The 22,845-nt window shown below is 39.7% G+C and overlaps 1 protein-coding gene across 1 annotated transcript in view; it reads left to right on the top strand.

Moving 5' to 3' along the window:
* Window positions 1–265: 265 nt before the first annotated feature.
* GK5 (glycerol kinase 5) overlaps window positions 266–22,845 on the top strand; it is a 71,908-nt gene continuing 49,328 nt past the window's right edge. The window contains exons 1-3 of the mRNA XM_034661815.1: window positions 266–541; window positions 8,875–8,968; window positions 11,593–11,669. Coding sequence (XP_034517706.1) covers window positions 395–541; window positions 8,875–8,968; window positions 11,593–11,669 — 318 coding nt within the window. The 5' untranslated portion in view covers window positions 266–394. The remainder of the gene's footprint in view (window positions 542–8,874; window positions 8,969–11,592; window positions 11,670–22,845) is intronic.

Below are 22,845 nucleotides of genomic sequence, written 5' to 3' on the forward strand. Positions count from 1 at the left end.
GCCAGTAGTATGGTCAAAAGGGGGGGGCTCTGTTTATTAATATATACTTTAGGTTGCATTTCTAATTTCTCTTCAGGTCACTTTTTCTTGGTAGATATTCATAAATGTCACTATGACTAAAAGAAACACGGGCACCGCCTCTGAGAACGCGCTCACCTCCAAGCTCCCCACGCGGCCGCCAACTCCCAGCGCGCCTGGAAAGGGTTTCTGCGCAGCCGTGACGACACGGCGTCGGGGCGGGCCCCGCAACAGGGGCGGGGCCGCTTCCGGGATCTCGCGGAGGGGCGGGCCGGGGGCGGCGGCCCCGCGGGGCACGCTTGGCTCCTGAGGTGCGGACCTTTATAGACGCGCCCTCTCGGCAGGCGGTTGTTGGGGAGAGGCTTGCGGGCCCGGAATGTCGGGGGTGCGCGCGGTGCAGGAGCAGAGCGCGGCGGGCGCGTCTCCCGCGGGCTTCGTGTTGGGACTGGACGTGGGCAGCTCGGTGATCCGCTGCCACGTCTATGACCACGCGACGCGGATCTGCGGCTCCAGCGCGCAAAAGGTGACCGGGGAGCAGGCGTCGGGGCCGTGGGTCAGGGTCGCACAGAGCACCCGGGATCTAGTCGCGAGAGGCGAGCGGGCGGGTCCGCGACATGCGGCCAGCATGCAGCCACCTGCAGCACCGGCGGGCCCTCGGTCCTGATCGGCGGGCGGGGAGCGGCCAGATCTCTGAATTACCTCCCCCGGCAGGGCTGAAACATGCGCGCCCTTCTTGTCCCGGCTGAAGGCAGGAGGGGCCTGGTTTGTGACCAGGCGTCCTTCGTTCGCTTCTAGCACCTCCGGATTCACCTCTCCTGGGTGGGACTTCGGAGACTCCCAGGGCAGGGCAGAGCACGCCGCCCGTATCCAACCAGAAGGTGCTTTGTGACTTGCTAGGTTTTTCCCACTTACTCGATAAACTTCCAACCCCGTCTTTATTTACATTTAAATTTTTCGGATCTTGATAGAATTTATTGTCCATTCTTCAGTTGTTACCATTATTAACTGCTTCTCAGAGTGCTGGTTCCTCATCTGAGCGACTGATTTTCATGGATATGGGAGGAATTGGACAAGTTTTGAAGATTGTATTGTCATTACTTTTCTCTTTTCCACTTTGAGCATTGATAAAAATACATTTTTCTGGTTTGAGAAACCTACCAAATCCTTACTTATTATTAGTAAAGTAACCAACAGATTCGTGCTCTTCTGTTCTTGTTTTAATGAAGTGTTCGTTTCTGCGAGCGCACCAAAAATAATGTTGATTGGATGTGGTGTTCTTACCCTTCTTTCCAGTTATCAACATCTTTTTACGTTAGCAGTGTTAGGAGCCATTGGTTACCTAAACCATTCCCAGCAGCACCGGACTCTCCCGTTTGCTCAGTTCTCACCCTTTTTCCCAACCCCTTAAAACTGTTTTTCACCCGTAGCAGTTGCCCAGGGGCAGATCTAGCCAAGTGACTGCTTTGAGAAAGGGGGTTTTCATTTCATTCTGGTTTCTGGACCAGAGCAGTGAGCTGGATGGAACTAAGGAGCTCCCTGGGCCCTTCTCTGGCTACCTGTGCAGAAACACTGCCCACCCACCCTGCACACACCATCCCTCCCCCAACCTGAAAGAACACTGTCCTTCAGCGACTGTGTGCGTCTTATCTTTTTATGAGTCGTTATCACAACACAATGATACTTTTCACACACTCTTCCTCATAATTCTGGACACAAAGTACTTTTGTTTTAAGCAGTGATTTTTTTTTTTTAATCGAAATATTTGGAACCAAAGGGAGACATGGATTGTCAGAAAATACAAAGCTTCAGTTGCTGTGTAATTTGGGGCAAACGAGTAGTTTTTTGGAAATGAGGTAGGAATCTAAAAGATGAATCAAAATTGCTGTGAGTAGCGGACTAGAATGGTTTGCTCAGACTCTCAGCCATGAAGTGTCTGGAAAGACGTATGAGTTAATAAAAGTACAAAAAGTCCCTGCCCTCAAAGGATGAAACACTTAGATTAAGGAGTTTATAGCGATGGCTCTTCAACTGTGGTAAGAGTTCATAGCAGTGCTTCTTTTTTTTTAAAGATTTTATTTATTTATTTGTCAGAGAGAGCACAACCACGGGGAACAGCAGGCAGAGCAGGCAGAGGGAGAAGCAGCCTCCCTGCTGAGCAAGGAGCCCGACATGGGACTTCATCTCAGGATCCTGGGATCATGACCTGAGCTGAAGGCAGATGCTTAATGGACTGAGACACCCAGGCGTGCCATATAGCGGTGCTTCTTAAAGTGTAGTTCCTGGGCACCTGGGGTAGAGATGAAGAAATTAAGATTTAGAAACTTGTATAGCAGTTTACTAGAGTAGTTTGATGTCTGTTGATCTTAATAATGAAGCGTCTGGGTTTTTATTTTGTATGTAATTTTTTCTAGAAAATTGTTTTAATTGTGTCTTAAAAATTGTTGGTTCATAACAAATCAGAAATTAAAAAAGAACAATTGGAAATTGGTCATTGACTTCAGATAGGTGGAGTTCTTTGAGAAAAAGGCTCTTGTTGGCCTACATTGCTACTTAGCACCTAGTTGGTTATTACCTCATGGGTACAGAATAAATCATTGACTTGCATTTAAAGTATTAGGAATTTCGGTTTGCTTCATGAGACGGGATTGGACACAGAACTTTTGTTTATTTTCTCAAGTGAAAATCATGCCTCTGCTAGTATGATGATAAGGCTATATATAATAGAAACCCAAAACCTCTTAGTATAGGTTTTGACTGATACTGACTATAAATAGCTTAGAAGAGAGACAGAGAAAGAAAAAGTGAAGAGATCACCCCTAGAGATAAGAACATAATAGACTTTTAATTAAAATTGAAATCCCAAACATGAACCTTTATGTTAGGAAGCTAGTACTAGGCCTCTCAGAAGACCAGTTTTATTTCTTGTGGTATTCATATTTTAGCAGCAGAGATACATTTTTAGGCTTTTTCTATAATTTGTATATTTTATTAGATTTTTTATAATTCGTATTTTTAAAAAATCTTTGTATAGATTCTTAAATATTGGTGTCATATACTAGACTAGTATTCATATTTGAAAATCCACATGTCAGTATTTGATGTTTCTAGTTTTAAGGAGAAAGTTTATCATGTTCTCTATTGGAACGTCATGCTATATATGAGAAACGATGAAGGATAATAACATCTTGGTTGAAAGAACAGGACAGAAAGACCAGTCCAAAGAAAACAGTATAATCTGTACTACTGTGTACCCTTCCAGACAGTCTTGAAAAATTCTGGTTATTTGTTGTCTTTTTTTTTTTTTTTTAAGATTTTATTTATTTATTTGACAGAGACAGCCAGCGAGAGGGAGCACAAGCAGGGGGAGTGGGAGAGGAAGAAGCAGGCTCCTAGCGGAGAAGCCTGATTTGGGGCTCGATCCCAGAACGCTGGGATCACGCCCTGAGCCGAAGGCAGACGCTTAACGACTGTGCCACCCAGGCGCCCCTGTCGTCTTTTGTTTTGTTTGTAATCAGCAAAACAAATCACCTTCTTAGCTTTGGTCTCTTGTCTAATTTCGGTTTGGTCTTCCTTCCAGACAGGAGATTTCACTATCGTGACATGTCTGGCGATAGTGGGGGTGGGGGTGGGGGGAGTGACCCTGGAGTGCCACCTTCAAGTCTAAAGGGTTGTAGTTTTGATGCAGTGATATCCACATTGAGTTTTTTTGGGATGAGGAAGTGTTTATTGCAGTTGAGGCATTCATCTGTGGTCATGAAAGTCTTGCATAGAAAAAACAAATATTATTTATAGAAGGGGAATAGATTTTAAGTCTGTATCTGAGAACTCATCAGGGAGTAGTAGATTCTTTTTTCATGTCAGAGCTTGTCACCCTCATGCTCCCCCCATAGTTGCTGTTTCTCAGCATTCCTTTGCTTTCTTTATTTTGATCTTTTCTTACCTGTTAGATCTTTGGTTGGTTTTCGGTTGTTCGTATTTTCAGTACCACTCAGTAGTCTTACCCTACTCAGCTGTAAATGGTATTTGCAAAAAAAGCGCTCTTCTGGTTCAGTCCCTTTGGAGAGTAAACCTTTTACCTTCTGCCTGGTTAGGGAGGGGCAGTGATCTGTCTGGAGGACTGGATTAGGGATCCTTATAAAGACTTTGAACCAGTCTTGCCGTTCAGCCCCATCTGGCATCCCAATCTTTGGAGATGCCTCTAACTTTCAGGGCTTTACCATAGAATCTCTGCCAGGGCTTGAGCAAAGATGTGGTGTCATCTGAGCAGGGAGTGAAGTATCAGGTTTCTCCTCTGTTTAGCCATGTGCCACCAACCAACTCACTGTTCATATTAAAAACATTTGTTAAAACCTGGTCTGACCCTGTTTGCTCTCTTAGCATTGTCTTTCTGCATAAACCTTTTTAATGTTCTTATTTTAATGGAATCTTGAGAGGACCTGAGGATAAAATATGTAGGTTTAAGCCATCATGTTAAACTGAAGCTATGGCTTCTTTCTATTTTATGTTTTAAATTAACGTATAGTAAAATTGCCTTTTTGGTGAATAAGTTCTGTGATTTTTAGCCCACGTAGGAAAACTCCCTCATGCTAACCCTTTGTAGTGTTACTCTTCCCACACCTAACACTGATCAGTTTTCCATGTCCATAGTTTTGTCTTTTTGAGAATGTCCTATAAGTGGAACGATACAGTCAGTAGCCTTTGAAGGCTGGCTTTTTGCGGCATAATGCCTTTGAGATTTGTCCATATTATGTATATCAGTAGTTCATTCCTCTTTATTTCTAAGTAGTAATCCATTAGACGAATATGCCACGTTCATTCACCATTTGAAGTACATTTGGGTTGTATCCATGTTTCTGGTGATTGTGACTAGGGCTGCTATAAACATTTGTGTACAGATTTTAATGTGAATCTAAGTTTCTTTTTCTCTAGAATAAATACCTAGGAGTGTTATTGTTCGGTCACATAGTAAGTGAAGGTTTAGCTTAACAAAAAATTACCACGGTTTTCTAGAGTGGCCATAACATTTTGCATTCCTACCAGCAATGTATAAGAGTTCCGTATGTTCTTCACTGACGCTTGAAAGTGTTAGTGTTTTTTATTTTATGCCTTCTAATAGATGTAGTGGTATCTCATGGTGGTTTGATTTGCATTTCCCTAATGTTTAACGATGTTGAATATTTCTCTGTGCATATTTGCTATCCATATATATCTTCTTTGGTGAAGTACCTGTTCAAGTCTTGCTCATTTTTTAATTGGGTTGTTTGTTTTCTTACTGTTGAATTTTGAGATTTCATATATTCTGAATGTAAGTGCTGTGTTGGATGTGTGATTTACAGTTATTTTAAATCAGCCTGTGCTTTGTCTTTTCATTTTCTTAACCATGTCTTTTGCAAGGCAAATGTTTTTAATTTTGATGAAGTCCAATTTATCAGTTTCTCTCATTTATGAATGGTAATTTTGGTGTCATGTGTAAGAGCTCTTCACCTAATCCCACATCACGAAGATTTTTTTTCCTATATTTTCTTCTAAACATTTTACAGTTTTATGTCTTAAATTTAGATCTGTGATCAATATGCACTTGTCAAAAATGAATTAGCTACATTTGTGTCAGTCTGTTTCTGGACTCTGTTCCATTGATATCTTTTTTTTTTTTTTTAAGATTTTGTTTATTTATTTTAGAGAGGGAGAGAGAGCACACAAGTAGGGGGAGGGAGAGGGACAAGCAGACTGTTCACTGAGCTCTAAGCACTGAGCCCAATGCGGGGCTGGATCTCAGGACCCTGAGATCATGACCTAAGCCAAAATCAAGAGTCGGATGCTTAACTGACTGAGCCACCCAGGCTCCCCGTATTTTTCTATTTTTATGCTAGTCGCACACTGTTTTGATTAATGTAACATTATAGTAAGTCTTAAAATTGTGTAGTGTGATTCCTCCAGTTTATTCTTTGTCAACATTGTTTTGGTTATTTTAGTTCTTTTGCTTTTTCCTATAAATTTTAGAATCATCATGTCTTTATCTACAAAAAAGTCCTACTGGGATTTTGATAGACAATTATAGATGTCATTTCTTTAGCACTTTAAAAATGTTGAGCCACTTCCTCCTGGCCTTCATGGCTCTGATGGGAAATCTGCAGTCATACAGAATCAATGTCCTATATATGTAACATGTGTGGCTGCTTTCAAGATTTTTCCTTAGTTTTTGGTTGGTTTTCAGCATTTTAATTATGCTGGATCTCAATGTGTAATACTTTAGACTTATCCTTTTAGGAGTCTTCTAAGTTTCTTGAATATATAGATTTTAAAGATTTTTTTTTTATTTATTTATTAGACAGAGATAGAGACAGCCAGCGAGAGAGGGAACACAAGCAGGGGGAGTGGGAGAGGAAAGCAGGCTCATAGCTGAGGAGCCTGATGTGGGGCTCGATCCCATAACGCCGGGATCACGCCCTGAGCTGAAGGCAGACGCCCCGAATATATAGATTTTAAATCTTCCACTGAACTTGGAAAGTTTTTAGCACTATTACTTGCCTAAAGCAATTTTTTTTTCACTCAACTCTTTTTTTTTTTTCCTTCTTTGGGTATTGTGTTGAAATAAATACTAGACCTTTTGCTCCTTTCTCATAGATCACTGAGGCTTTATTCATTCTTTTTTTCCAGTATTTTTTCTTTCTGCTATTTAAGATAATTTCCATGATCTATCTTTTGTTTTACTGACTTTCTTCTGTTATCTTTATTCTACTATTGAGCCTATCCATTATGTTCTTTATTTTAATTATTATATTTTTCTTTTTAAATTGATTTTTTTCCAACTTTATTGAGGTATGATTGACAAATGAAAGTTGTGTATAGGTAAGGTGTACAATGTGATGTTTCGATACACATATACAGTGTGAAATGATTACCACCATTAAGCTAATTAACATACCCATTACCTCACATAGTTACTATTCGCGCCACGTGTGCCCGCGCGCGCGTGTGTGTGTGTGTGTTGAGAACACTTGAGAACTGCTGTCTTAGCAAATTTCAAGTGTACAGTACATTATAATTAACTATAGTCACCATGCTGTGTGTTAGGTCTCCAGAACTTATTCACCTTATAACTGAAAGTTTGTACCCCTTGATCAGCATCTTTCCATTTCTCCCATTCTCCTAATTATTGTATTTTTCAATTCTAAAAATTTTGTTTTTCTTTTTGTCTTATATTTCTTGGCTGAAACTTTTTATCTTGCCGTTTGTTTCAAAAAATTTGCCCTTTTTTCTTGAACATTTTTATAATTGGCTGCTTGTGAAGCCTTGATCAGATATCTGTCATCTTGGCATTGGTATCTCTTATCTTTTCCTATGTGAGGTGAGATTTTTCTAGTTCTTCATATACCTTGTAATTTCAGATTATATCATGGACATTTTGAATATAGTGTTATAAGACTCTGAGTCTTGTGTAAATCCTATGATGAATGTAGATATTTTTCTTTTACCAGGCAATTAATGCAGTTGGGTTCAGGCTACAAATTCTACCAGTCTTCTGTGGACTTTGGTTTCAGTGTTTGTCATTTCCAGAATCTTGGCAGTACTGTTTGGATCTACCCTGTGAATGTGCCACCTAGTAGCCAGTCTGACACCTGGGTAGGGGTCTGTCCCTTAGTTCTTAACATCTTTGCTATGCTGTTTAGATTACGTTCAGACATGTACAGCTTCGGGGTAAGCCTCGGGATTCATATGCGACTTTCCAGAACAGCTTTCCCAAGCTCCTCCCTCTCTGAGATCGTCCTGGTGTTTTTTGGTTCCCTGAGCTTCCCCTTTTCGCTCCTCTTGCCAGAAAGCTGGAACTTTCATTACCCTTCTCTGCCGGCACTTCCTATGCCCACAGCTGGGACACATTAGGAGCACAGAGAGAGAAAAAAACCGTGGTAGTTTTGAGCCACATCTCCTCTGGTTGGAGAGAAAGTTTTACCTCCTTCAGTATTTTAGGTATTTGCGATTACTGGTGCAACCACTACTACAAGATAGCCTGGGTACAAAAGTATGGAGGCAAGCTGGGGGGAAAAAGAAATAAGGGGGACTTCTCCCATTCTCTCTGAGTGTTAGCCAAAACATGAGAGCTTCTCATCCTGGTACCCACTTCTGGTTTTGTGGACTGCCTTGAGTCTAGGCCAGGGAATATCAGAAAAAACATGGGAAACTCACCACCAGTTAGCAGTACTCGAATTCTTTTTTTTTTTTTTTTTAAGATTTTATTTATTTATGTGACAGAGAGACAGCCAGCGAGAGAGGGAACACAGCAGGGGGAGTGGGAGAGGAAGAAGCCGGCTCCCAGCAGAGGAGCCCGATGTGGGGCTCGATCCCAGAACCCCAGGACCACGCCCTGAGCCGAAGGCAGACGTTTAATGACTGAGCCATCCAGGTGCCCCAGTACTCGAATTCTTACCCTGCTCCATCTATCTACCTGCCATGGTAGACTTTTTAGGTTTTTTAGAGTTCACGTGCCTTCGGTCCATGTTTTATCTCGGCGTTCAGTGGTAGAGACAGGGTGGAGTGTGCTTCCTCCAGCAGAGTCTGAATCAGAACTTGGTGCTTTATTTGTTAATTTTTAAAAAATTTTTTTCTTAAAAGAATAGTACATCTTCATTATAGAAAACTTGGAAAGTAAAGATAAAATAAAGAAAGCGAAAATTTTCTGTAAACTCATGAACTAGAGAAAACTTTTTATTTCATAATTTTCATTTTAAGAATAAAAATGAATTAGGTAATAAATGGAATCATGTTGTTGATCATTTTAACCATTTAAAAAATTTTAAGACCCAGATGTTATTGACTTGATCTAATGTTGTTTTTACTAAATTTTCTTTTTCCGAATAGATAGAAAGTCTTTATCCTCAAGCTGGCCGGGTTGAAATTGATCCAGATGTTCTCTGGCTTCAGTTTGTGACTGTAATAAAAGAATCTGTTAAAGGTAATTAGACTTGCAAAAATAAAAATAATTAAGTATATTTTGTTTGTAGTAAGAGTTTTCCTCACTCTGTTGAATTTTGTGGGTTTTGTAAGTTATAATTACACACATAGTATTTTAATGGGTAAAATTTCCCAGTATTTTTCAGCAGACATCCGTGGTTTATAGTTAACCACTTTGTCAAGGAAAAGTATCAGCAACTCCCTGTCCTCTCGTTTAAATCTTTTTTCAGTACAGTATAAAGGTTCACTTTACTTCTTCATTCCAGGTTGTGGCTAGCTAGTGCTCATTCGACTTCCTGTTGTGTACAAAATACTAGAGGGTTATAAACAAAATTATAATCCACAGTTCCTGCTCTCAGGAATTTATAGCTGTGTTACCTTTATTGCTTTTTTTAAAAATATTTTATTTACTCATTCAAGGGAGAGAGAAAGAGAGGGAGGGAGCACAAATGGGGGAGGGGTAGAGGAAGAGGGAGAAGCAGGCTCCCTGCTGGGCTCCCTGCTCCCAACCTGAGCCAAAGGCAGATGCTTAACCTACTGAGCCACCCAGGCACCCCTAATTACCTTTATTGTTAAACAAGTTTTTGTTTTTGTTTTCATTTCTGTGTAGCCTCTTGATGCAAAGCGCTGTCTTGGCCGTAGCCCTGGTGGGAAATCTTAGCACTTTTTTTTTTTTTTTTTTTTTTTTTTGTCAGAGAGAGAGAGTGTGCACAAGCAGGGGAGCAGAGGCAGAAGGAATAACAGGCTCCCCTCTGAGCAAGGAGCTCAGTGCGGGGACCTGATCTGAAGGCAGATGCTTAACCAACTGAACCACCCAGACGCCTGAAATCTTAGTTCTTTAAGGACATTTTTTGTGCAACTTTCTTTAAGAATGTGGCAAAGATGACTTGTAAATGTGAATTCTAAAAGATCTTTTACTTCATTTTTGTGGCTCAGTTGCTTCTCCTTCTTGCCTTTTTGGTTTGAAATACTTCAAAACTTATTTTAAAAAGCTGTAAGAATAGTACATGGAACACCTGTATGCCTTTTCCCAAATTCAAACATGTTTAGCGGTGTTTCCTCTAACATTCTTTACAAACTCTTTTTTTGACCCATTTAAGAGTTGGTTTGACATAATAACCTATTATCCTTAAATACTTCATCATTATCTCCAAAGGAAAGGAGAATTCTCCTATATAAACACACTGCACATATCACAGAGGAAATTTAACATTAGTACAATAATATTGTCTAATATTTAATCTTCAGTATTCCTCTCTTATCTCAGTTATTAATAGCTTTTCTCCAATTTAGAATCCATTCAAAGGTGAGGCATTGCATTTAGCAGTCAATCTGTCTATAGTTTCTTTTAATCTAGAGTATGTTATTCGTGGCATTGACAGTTTTCAGAAGTATAAACCAGTTTATTAGACGGTCCTGAATTTTGCGTTTGTCTGGATTTATTTCCCCATGATTAGATTCGGGCTAAATATTTTTGAGGGGTGTACTGTGTAGGAGTGATGTGTCTTCCTTAGTGATCAAATTAAAGTTGTCCCTAATGTTCCTAGTGGGATAAATTGCTCTTCTAAAAGAATACCACAAAAAATACTTGGGTAGCTATATTTTAAGAACTATGAACCAGAAAGACCGTGGTTTTTTTTCTTTTAAAGATTTTGTTTATTTATTTGACAGAGAGAGAGAGAGAGATAGTGAGGACCCTGGGATCATGACCTGAGCCAAAGGCAGTTGCTTAACCGACTGAGCCACCCAGGTGCCCCAGAAAGACCATGTTTTTATTTGCATCTTAGCATCTGTTTGTTGGAAAATAAGATCTAAGCTTTAATAATTATACTATTTTCCCTGGGAATTTTCCCTTATTGCATCAACCAGCTTCTATTATGGTGTGGTGACCTTAAAAATAAATTGTTATACCGGCAACGGGGGAATTATTCAGGAATAGCAATTTGGGACAAGCAAGCTACGGCAAAAACCATAGGCTAGTCCAGCAAACAAAGGAAAAGAATGTTATTTTGTGGAAAAGGAGCAAGAGGTTGGGAAGGATTATTTTGAACTACAGTCCCTTGGAGAAAAGCAAGAATTCGAGGTAATGATGGTTTTTCATTGGCTGGGGCAGTAGATTTGTTATATGAGATGCAATGTACATCTTTTCCTGTTACGAACTATAATTGCCAATTCTTTCCTGCAGAGGGTTCTACTCTTGGGGTGTAATTGATAGGTCTTCCTGTAATTGACCCAGTGGTATGGCCCTGACTGCATTTTAGAGAGGTTGCCCTTTATTAATTTTCATAGATTGATCATTGCTTGAATTAAGATCAGTCTTTTAATATTATCAAGAAGAAAATACAATCCGACTTACTTTGAGTAGTGTTTGCTTTTTTCCTAACATTTAAAGCAAAAAGCCCATTTTGTTATTATTAGAATATGACCTTTTTCCCTTTAAGTAAAAAATTACTACAAAATCATCTTAGTAATGCTTCCTTTATTAGCTCCAGTTATGTTACTAAATGCTAAACCCAGATGTTTTTCTTAAAGATTATATTGAATGATTTATTTCCCATACTATATTATTGTAAAGAAAACCTTCACTGGCTTTTAAACATGTGTTTTACCTATCTTTATTTTTAGCTGCAGGAATAGAGATGAATCAAGTTGTTGGTCTTGGCATTTCAACACAGAGAGCAACTTTTATTACGTGGAACAAGTAAGTGCATTGTGTGATAAGCAGTATGTCGCTGGGTTCAGACCACAGGTAAATACATTGCTACATTGCCGTGAAACCTTTTTGAAGAGTTTTAAATTGGTGAATTAATGGAAGTTTTACTTGGTTAAGAGGAATGAAAGTGGGCCTACTTTCTGGCATTTTAAAATACGTTCCTTGCGTGTTATCTAGGCTTGACTTACATAAAATGATAACAATAAAAAGTATTGTTGCTATCATTAAAGTTCTCCATTCCTTTCTTTTGACATGAGTTAGTTTTTCAAATAAGCATGGATTGAAATCTTAAAAATTAGCTTATATTGAAAAAGATTCAGGAGAGCCTAAAAAGGTTCATGAACACAATTCTATAATTATGATNTAAAATAAAATAAAACGTTCCTTGCGTGTTATCTAGGCTTGACTTACATAAAATGATAACAATAAAAAGTATTGTTGCTATCATTAAAGTTCTCCATTCCTTTCTTTTGACATGAGTTAGTTTTTCAAATAAGCATGGATTGAAATCTTAAAAATTAGCTTATATTGAAAAAGATTCAGGAGAGCCTAAAAAGGTTCATGAACACAATTCTATAATTATGATTTATATTTTCAGTCTACTCCAAATTTAGTAAGTGCCTACAGCATACGAGGTATGTGTAGAATAAACACAATTATAATATAATGGCTACCATATAGTGAATATCTATGATATTTCAGGTTCTGCTATCCTAACAAACAAACTTGTTATTCAGGTATTATGTCTTTTTTACAGAGAAAGAAACCAGGGCTAAGTGAAATAAATAAGTGGTTCAAGGCCACTCAGTTAATAAATAGACCTAAGATTCCAAATTATCTTTTTTGACCCCAAACATGCTCTTTCCATTACACCCATATTGTCTTCAACATGAGTTTCTTTAAACTTTTCTTTAAGATTTTATTTATTTATTTGAAAGAGAGAGAGTGAGACAGAGCACGAGAATGGGGTGAGGGACAGAGGGAGAAGCAGACTCCCTGCTGAGCAGGGAGTCCAATGTGGGGCTTGATCCCGGCACTCCAGGATCATGCATGACCTGAGCTGAAGGCAGACACTTGAGCACTGAACCAACCAGGCACCCAACATGAGTTTATTTAAAAACAATAACAACAACCACAAAACTGTATATTTGTTTCTTTGTTACAAAGCACTAGGCTCCAAAGGGCATCTTGAGCATGGGGCAGTGGGGGAGAAAAGTAGCAGATATACAAAGTAGGAATAAGTGTAGGAAACATAATCCGGTGAATTCACAAGGTCTTGGCCTTTATTTCAGTATTAGATAAGAGGAAGAAGTTTAACTTTACCAATATTTCTGGTTGATGTTTGGGGGGATATGATTGAAATTATAGAGAACATTAGAGGAGGAATGAGTTAGATGGTGATGAGGGTGGGTAGAAGGGAACATGGTAAAGTACTTGGTTTGGGACATGTGAATGTGGAGATACCCCAAAGGTGGTTAGAACGTTTGTCTGGTTTAACTAAGGCATGGCTCGTTTCCTCTAGATAGGTGCTCTTTGTTTCAAGGTGTGATGTATCTCAGATGGTTGCCTGCATCTACAGCCCCCCTGTGCCTTCCCCAAACTTCCCACCCGGTGTGTTGGGCACAGCAAGTCTTAAATAGATGATACATTTGTCAGATGAAAGAATAAATGAACTAAAGTCATCTGTGTAGATCAGGGTTTCTAAATAGTGGCACCGTTGACATTTTGGGCCAGATGATTCCTTGTTGTTGGGGGCTGTCCAGGGCATTGTAGGGTGTTTGCAGCATCCCCGGCCTCTGCCCACCAGATACCAGTACACTCCACTCCCCCAGTTCTGACAACCAAAAACATCTCCAGACGCTGCCCAATGTCCCCTGGGGGGCAGAATCATTCCCAGTTGAGAATTATTGACATAGAGTCTGGAGAAATAGGTGTTCTCTGATAGGGATTATATAGATAGAAGAAAAGAAGACTGAGGATTTGGACAATGAATATTCACCCCTCCCCCCAACTTAAGCGGGGTCAGAAAGCAAAAAGCTGGCATGGTGGGACAAACACGAATCTGGGAAGTAGGTGGTATGGAAGTAGGGGCAAGGGAGTGTTCCTAGGGAAATAACTGACTGGAAGTGTCGTGTTTTATTGGATTTGGAGATTAGGTCATTGGCCACAGAGATTGTTTTCATCAAAACCTAGATGGTCATTCATGACAGGAAGGTCAAAATGTTAGGAAGCAAAGTTTTATGTGGCAGTAGGACCATATCTTACTTTGGGGAGAAATAGAAGAGTCAGATTCTAAGACTGTTCGCTTCACTTACTGGTGGTGGTGTCCCTGTGGAAGGGTAAGAGTTCTTCCTAAGACAATTAATTGTGAGTTTTCTCCTTGGCTGTCCTTTTTTGAGATGTTTGCATTCTTTCACGAGTTTTGGGAACTTTGCTTGTAGGAACTGAAATACTAGATATTTCCCCCAAAAAACCCAAACATGGCTTTGTGCTTCTTTTTACCTTAAAATAACGGAGTCTTAAAATAATGCTCCTGAGTCCTGGTGAGCCACTGTGGCACATAATGTTGGCAGATCTACAGGCTCCACAACAAAGAGCTGAGATACAGCACAGAAGTGGGCACGGCTCTGAGCCAGCAGGAAGTACTTCTTGCCCATTTTCTAGAGAAAGATTGACCGACAGGACCCTGGCACAGTGTACTGTACATTCCAGTCCTGGCCAGTACCTCCTCTCCCCCGCTCACTGTTTTCTTTCTTCTGCAGTCACGGCTGTAGTCCTGTCCTCTTGACCAGACAAACATTATTTCCTGGTTGTTGCTGTTAGGAAGTCAAAACTTTAGACTTTGTTTTTGCTTTTTTTTCTCTTTCCCCCTCCTTTAGATGCTAGGAAACTTGGTCCTCGTTTTTTTTTTCTTCATATTCTTCAGGTTAAAAAATTTTTTTCAATATATGTAGTCAGTGGTGTGTTTAGCCTGCATCTTAAAATAATAAAATGATTTCTCTTCCATTTTGGTTGTTTAAATTCCTTTTGTTCTAAAGTATCTGAGCTGTTTTGTTTCTTCAATCTCTGTGTCTCTCAGGGAGGCTTCTGCCAGCTAACCTCAGATCAGGGTGTGTGCCAATTAGTAGCATAAACTATGAGTCATGCAAGCAAACTGAGATTCACTCAGTAACTGAGGACTTACAGGGAGTAAGGCACTGTGCTGGCTGCAGAGCAGAATATGAAAATGAGTAAGAACACCAGCCCTCAAGGAATTTACAGTCTCAGTACAAGTATACAAGTGAGTCTGTGTTACCACAACACCAAATATATCTTTTATTGTGGTATCTGATACTTGTGTTAATGGTTCTTACCAATTACTTATGACACAAATATATTAAGAGCCTCAGAATGGCAGAATGTGTTAGAGAAGTTTAAGGCAACTCATTTATGATATTGCTGATGATGTTTTTCCTCCATTTCTCCTTTATTGTTGACAGAGGTAAAACAAACCCAAATCACTGCTAAATGAATGTTGGAATATGTGCCACTTCTTGAGATCATTATTCTAGATTGTCTTCTACCATGTTTTGAATTAATGATGTCACTTTCCTCTTGAGATCTTCTCCCCGTCCCTGTTCTTCAGCTATACTAGCATCTAACACATCATGCTTTATCCTGTTTGAGAAACTTTGAACATGTAATATATTTTGTCAGGAGTGTTCATCCTCCTTATTTGTTCCTACTGATCCTTCAGAGCTCAGTTCTACTGTCATTTCTCAAAGAAGTCTTTCCTGACCCCTGCGCTGGGCAAGGTCTCTCTGTTAAGTATACTCATGGCAGTCTGTATTTCTCCTTCAGAAGACTTATTCCTGTAGTAAATAAGCAAGTGAGTAATTGAGTATTTCTTTGATTTCCCTGGTAGAGAATATATTCATAGGAGCAAAGATGCCATATCCTTCTCTTCATAGCTATGTCCCCAGCTCCTGGCACAAATTGCTGTGTAAGCGTTTGATGAATCAGTGATTAAAAATCAGATTTAAGTGTTAGTCGTTGCTATTGTGTGTAGAATGACATCAGAGAATCCTATATGCATAGATTTCATTTCTATCAAACACAGTCTGATAGTCCTCATTGGTAGCAGCATTCATTTATCAAATATTTTCTTTGGTGTCTGGGTAAGGGGGTGAGAATCTGAAAGTAAATAGCCTATGTCTTCAGGAGGCTCCCAGTCCAGTGGGAGATGCAGGTGTGAACTTAGATAGTTAGGGTGCAGGCTGATAGACATCTGCCCAGTAGAACTGCTGTGTACCTGGTAATGAAGGAGCTGAAGGGGGGCACTGAATAGCTTAGAAGGTGGAATGAGGGAGGGTTTTACAGAGTCACTTGAGCCAGGCCTTGTAGGATGAGTAGTTTTCTAAGTGGGAAGAGCAAATCACTGGCAAAAACAGTAGGTGCAAGAGCATGGTATGTCTGAAGAATCAGCAGTACTGTGGAATTCAAGGGGTAAAATAGGGAAGGCACCACCCCCAAGTGTTCTGACTCCTTCCCGCCACTGACCTCTCTCACTCTCCCCTCCTTCTGTTTTGTGCTTCAGCCACACTGGCCTGCTCTTTGTTTCTTGAACACTCCCCACGGGTTCCTACTTTTTTACGAGCAGCTTTGCACCTGTTGCTCCCTCTATCTGGAGCTCTCTTACCTGAGAAATTACCTCTTTCTCATCGTTCAGACCTCACTGCAGAGATCATTTCTCCTAGGAGACCTTCCCTGACCATTTTATTTGTCCATCCCTTTACCATTTTATTTTCTTCATATCACTTATTATCCACAATTCGTATTTACGTATTTGCATATTTATTTATTTATTACGTTTCTCTCATCGGAGTAAGAAGTCCCATGTTGGGATTTTCGTCTGCCCTATTCTCACTGGATCCTTCACACTTAGAACAGTACCTGGCACATAGTAGGCACTCAAATCTTTGAGTGATTGAGATGTACCTGGAGAGGAAGGCAAGGTCCCAGGCCAGGAAAGGCCATTTGTTGTAGGAAGGATAAGGAGTTTGTCTCTTACAAGAAGTGGGAAACTATCAAAAGCTGTTAAGGAGAAGAGTAATGTGACCAAATTTACATTTTAGAAAGAATATTCTTTTTTTAAAATTTTTTTCTTAAAGATTTTATTTATTTATTCGACAGAGATAGAGACAGCCAGCGAGAGAGGGAACACAAGCAGGGGGAAGTGGGAGAGGAAGGCAGGCTCATAGCGGAGGAGCCTGATGTGGGGCTCGATCCCACAACGCCGGGATCACGCCCTGAACCGAAGGCAGATGCTTAACCGTTGTGCCACCCAGGCGCCCCTAGAAAGAATATCCTTGAATCAGGGCAGTCTGTATTTCTCCTTCAGAGGACTTATTCCTGTAGTAAGCAAGCAATTGAGTAGATTTAAGGGGAATGAGACTAAGTCTGAGAAGGCTTTTTGAAGGCTCTTGTTTATTCAGTTCTCTGCCCTCATCTGAAAACATTCCCCACTCCCACTTAACTCTATTGCTTTACCATGCCAGTGTTTCATAGCATGATCCCTATGTGAAATGGCAGTTTTAATGATTCATTTGCCCCCTCCCATTAAAGTATAAACTCGAGGGATGTTATGGAATCCCTTTGTGGATTTAGGATTACCCCCTCCCCCACCACCTTCTTCCTAGTTTTTGGCTAAAGCAACTAAAAGATATCATTAACTCAGCTGTGGCGCACTTGAGGAAGAGGTGAGGCGGGTTTGGGGTGGACGTGTTGCATTTGAGATGGCATGGAGCAAACTTAGGAGATCTGTGGAAGGTGGCTGTTTGTGAAGGGATGGAACTTAAGTGAGAGGCTGGCCCTAGAGATATAGTTGGGTGAGTAGTCCTGTGGTAAGTGCATTCATGGGTGTGGATCAGATTTGTTTTTAGAGAGAGCAGCTAGTTAAAAAGAGAAGGGGGCCGAGGATGCACCTCTCAGCAGATACCAGCATTTAAATGGCAGTCTAAGGAAGAAAAATCTGCCAAGGAAACATACGCTTAGAGAGGTAGGTGGAGAAACAGCACAATGATATCATGGAAGCTTAGGAAAGTGGCAATTTTAGGTAGGAAATGATTGTTAGGAGTCAATATTGCAGAAAGGTCAAGTCAAATTGAAAAGAGGCCTATAAATCTGGAAATTAGGAAAACAGTGGTACCATAGTGAATGTAATTTTCATGAATGATTAGAAATCTAAGTTGCATTTGAATTGTGTTCAGTTGAGGTAATGGGAGGTGATGAGGAAATGTTAAAGGAACTTAGGTGTAGGGGACATCCTGGGTCAGGAGAGATGTTTTTGGTTCTGTTTCAAAAATTGGAATATTTAAGCATGTGTGGAACAGAGAGTTGATGGAATATTGATGAAACGAAGTGATAGAAGAGTCAGGAAGGAATGGGTATAGAGAGTACAGGTGGAGCTGCCAGCCTGAGGCATGAGAGAGAAGGCTTTTCCTTTGAACCAAAAGAGAAGTGGAAGAAGTGGGGTATAGGCAAGTTTGTATTCCGTAGATGTGGATTGGTATCAGTTCACAAAGTTCTGCATTGAAAGTAGACACAGAAGAAAGCTGGAATGATCCCAGGTTAGGTGTTGGAAAGGTAGATAGTTAACCTGAAAAATAAGGGGTAAAGAGTGACATTGTGCAGAATAATGGAGAAGGAATCTGAGGGTTGGTCAAAGCAAGCATTGAGTTGCAAAGAGAGATTATAGTAAACTGTTTTGGAACTCTAGAACCCAGTCAGGCCTTATAAAAACTAGGGGATGCTGAATGAAGGTAGAGGCTGCTATTCTCAGGTAAGAGTGTGTGCAAACCGGCCATCATCCTTTACTCTTCCGCCCTGCTCCAGGTGTGGGGAAAGCAGCTCACATTCCTGGAGTGAGTGGCTGGTGCCAGGGCAGGCAGCGGGGAGAACATTGTCCTACAAAAATCTGAGTGTGTATGCTTTGGTGGATTTGATCATGCCCTATAGGACTGCACAGATGCGTACCTAAGCTCCATGCTTAAGCCATGTCTGCTGGAAGATTTAAAGGGCCAATACCTTTTGGGGGTTTTTTGGAGCCAGACATTTAAGAAAATCTTTGTCCGGTCACTAGCTGATCACAGAGGTAACAGAAGTTGCAGAAAGTTCAGTGATCACAGACAACAAGGAATATACACTTTGCAAAAATAGTTTGGCAAAGTCACAGCTGGCAACTCCAACTCTCAACAAAGAAAAATCAGCAATCCCTGATAGTGGGAAAATCAGATTTCTAGAGTTATCACGTTTATTTTCAAAAGCATAAGTTTTAAACATCTCACTGACTGAAGAAATTAGTCACAGTTTAAGGAACATTCGATGAATTAATCTGTTAAAAGCTAAAATTATACATTAAGATATAAAATTGCACATATAAATAGTATTATTTAAAACTACACAATTCAGGATTCATGACATTATAACCACTTTCAACTCCTAATTACTCTCTCTTTCCCGTAAACAGCACCTCTCAGTTCTCAGCCTTTGAAGTTACTAAAGCATGGTGCATTTTTATTTTTATTTTTACTTTTTATTTTTTTGAAAGATTTTATTTACTTATTTGAGAGAGAGAGAGATAGCAAGAGAGAACACAAGAAGTGGGGAGAGGAAGAAGCAGGCTCCCTGCCTATCAGGAAGCCTGACGTGGAGCTCGATCCTAGAACCCTGGGATGATGACCTAGGCCAAAGGCAGATGCTTAACCAACTGAGCCACCCAGGTAACCCAAGGTGCATTTTTATATATTAATTAAACTAATAAAAAGAAAAATCAGTCTGGGTGAGATTATGGCTGAAGTGTTTCACTCATGCACTACTGTCTTATTTTATATTTGTTTTCCTATAAAATTAATGTCTCCAAATAGTTATCAAGTATATCCAATGCTCCAGACACTCTCCAAAGCACCATGTGGTACAGGCACCCTAGCTGAGAAGGCATTAAAAGCATTACAACAGACAATATGCAGTATTGGTTATTACATCAAATATTGCAGGTTTAGCCACATATGAGGAGCTAGAAAATTGTCTTACCTTTTGACTCAGTATTCTCACACTTAGGAGTAAGGGAGATTTGGGAGAAATAACCCAACAGAAGCAACAGCAGCACGTCAAAATTTGACCTTTGTCACTGAGGATGTAATTAGTTAAATTAGGATGAGGTCATAATGCAGTAGGGTGGATTTGTAATTCAGTATGATTAGGGTCCTTATACAAAGATGGCCACGTGAAGACAGACACACAGAGAATGCTCTGTGGAGGAGGAGGGTCGGAGTGATGCATCTATGAGCCAAGGAATGCCAAAGATTGCTGCAGACCACTAGAAGTTTAAGATGAAGCAAAGGATTCCCTTACCGGTTTCAAAGGGAGTTGGCCCTGGCAACACCAAGATTTTGGACGTCTAGCCTCCAGAACTATGAGACGATAAATTGTTATTGTCTTAAGCCACACAGTCTGTGGTGCTTTGTTATGTCAGCCCAAGGAAACAGACACAATGGTCAGTTGATTTTTGACAAGGCTGTCAAGACCAGGCAATGCAGAAAGAAGTATCTTTTCAACACATGATGCTGAGAAAACTGGGTGTCCATATGCAAAAGTATGAATGTGGACCCTTACCTACACCACATAGAAAAATTAACTTAAAAAATGAATTGAAGACTAAACTGAAAAGATAAAACTACAAAACTCTTAGAAGAAAGCATGGAGGAAAATTTTCATGGTTATGGATGTAGGATTGATTTCTTAAATGGCACCAAAAGCACGGCTAACAAAACAAATCAAAAATAGATAAATTGGGGGGGCGCCTGGGTGGCACAGCGGTTAAGCGTCTGCCTTTGGCTCAGGGCGTGATCCCGGCATTGTGGGATCGAGCCCCACATCAGGCTCCTCTGCTATGAGCCTGCTTCTTCCTCTCCCACTCCCCCTGCTTGTGTTCCCCCTCTCGTTGGCTGTCTCTATCTCTGTCAAATAAATAAATAAAATCTTTAAAAAAATTAAAAAAAAAAAGATAAATTGGGCTTCATCAATATCAAAAACTTATATGCATCAGAAAACACTATTAAAGATATTTTCATATTTTTGATGACTAATTTTTCTTTAATTTTCTTAACTATTGGAGTCCCCCAAAGTATAAAATTACCCTAAATTTAATCATAAATAACAAGAAATAAAGCCATGTTGAAATAATTTGACAGAGTGTGCAATTTGCATTTTAAAATTGTATCTGGAAAAACTTATAGTCATTAATANTTAAAAAAAAAAAGATAAATTGGGCTTCATCAATATCAAAAACTTATATGCATCAGCAAACACTATTAAAGATATTTTCATATTTTTGATGACTAATTTTTCTTTAATTTTCTTAACTATTGGAATCCCCCAAAGTATAAAATTACCCTAAATTTAATCATAAATAACAAGAAATAAAGCCACGTTGAAATAATTTGACAGAGTGTGCAATTTGCATTTTAAAATTGTATCTGGAAAAACTTATAGTCATTAATATCTTAAATGTGCAGTAAAATTTCTGGAAACTGCAGCATGTAATATGGAAGGTGTGTATCTTGGTGGGCATCTTGGTGTGTTTGGTTTGTAATTTCATCTATAGGAAAATAGGAAAATCACTTCTGATTTGTACTAATGATAATGGTGACTGGATCACTGAAGGAAAAAGAAGTAACATGTTCATGATGTAGGTGAATGCTGTGATTCTCATTAACAGAGGTGAAAAATGGGGGGGGAGGACACTATTAAGAGAGTGAAAAGAAAACTCACAGAATGGTAGAAAATATTTATTTGCAAGTCATGTATTTGATAAAGAATTAATATTTAGAATNTGAAATTGTGATAGGTCACAGCATGCAGGGAAGGAAGGAAGCCTGGGAGAGGTTGGTAGGAAAAAAAGGGAATGTTTGAGGGGTTAAAGGCTGCAGTGAGTTGAAGGGAAGGCATTTAGAGAGTAAGATTGAGAGAACTGGAATAATAGCAAGAGGTGCCGACTAATTGTTGGAATGTTAGAATTTCAGAAGTAGAATGTTGAAGGGAAGGCATTTAGAGAGTAAGACTGAGAGAACTGGAATAATAGCAAGAGGTGTCGGCTAATTGTTGGAATGTTAGAATTTCACAAGTAGAATGTTTCCAGGTTAATAAAGTTGAGGACATGCCCTTGAGTATGNCATGTATTTGATAAAGAATTAATATTTAGAATATATAAAGTCAAGCAGAGAAAGACAATTATCATTACGTTTTCACTCATTTATGGAACATAAGAAATAGGGAGATCAGTAGGAGAAGGAAGGGAAGAATGAAGGGGGGGGCAAACAGAAGGGGGAATGAACCATGAGAAACTGTGGACTCTGGGAAACAAAACTGAGAGCTTCAGAGNCCGACTAATTGTTGGAATGTTAGAATTTCAGAAGTAGAATGTTGAAGGGAAGGCATTTAGAGAGTAAGACTGAGAGAACTGGAATAATAGCAAGAGGTGTCGGCTAATTGTTGGAATGTTAGAATTTCACAAGTAGAATGTTTCCAGGTTAATAAAGTTGAGGACATGCCCTTGAGTATGGACTGTTTAAGAAGTAGAGGAAACGACAGTCTAGGAAATTGAACGTGGTCAACCCACACAGGAGGGCACCTGGAAATAGAGTAGAAAGCAAGTCTGAGTTGGATGTTGAAGATTAGTAGATGTCAGTGGTTGAATTTGCAGGAGCCAAAAAGGGAAATGATTTATTTCTACTATATTTCTTAGTTCTATTCTTATATTGCAGTGTCGACCCAGACGTTGTTAAAGTTCTTTTTATTGGACACATTTTGATAAGCCCGGTAGGTTGCCAGTGGCTAAGCCAGTCATACAGTTGAGAGATGTAGAAATAGGGTTAGGCAATATTTCAGCTCTTCTGTAGGTACAGAGGTTTTGATCTGGTTACGTGTATCAGGTACAACGAAGGGGGAAAGCATTGGCTTCTTGCTTTCTAAGGTGTATAAGCAAGTCTTNCGTATAAGCAAGTCTTTAAAGGCCTTTTCATTAATTTTTTGTTGTTGTTTTAGAAGTGTGCACATTGTACTGCTTCAAAAAGAATATCTTTTCTGTTAGAATTTGGTCTAGAATTTCATACAGTGTATCATAGTAT

The sequence above is a fragment of the Ailuropoda melanoleuca genome, chromosome 6, assembly GCF_002007445.2.
Source record: "Ailuropoda melanoleuca isolate Jingjing chromosome 6, ASM200744v2, whole genome shotgun sequence".
In the NCBI taxonomy this organism is placed as follows: domain Eukaryota; kingdom Metazoa; phylum Chordata; class Mammalia; order Carnivora; family Ursidae; genus Ailuropoda; species Ailuropoda melanoleuca.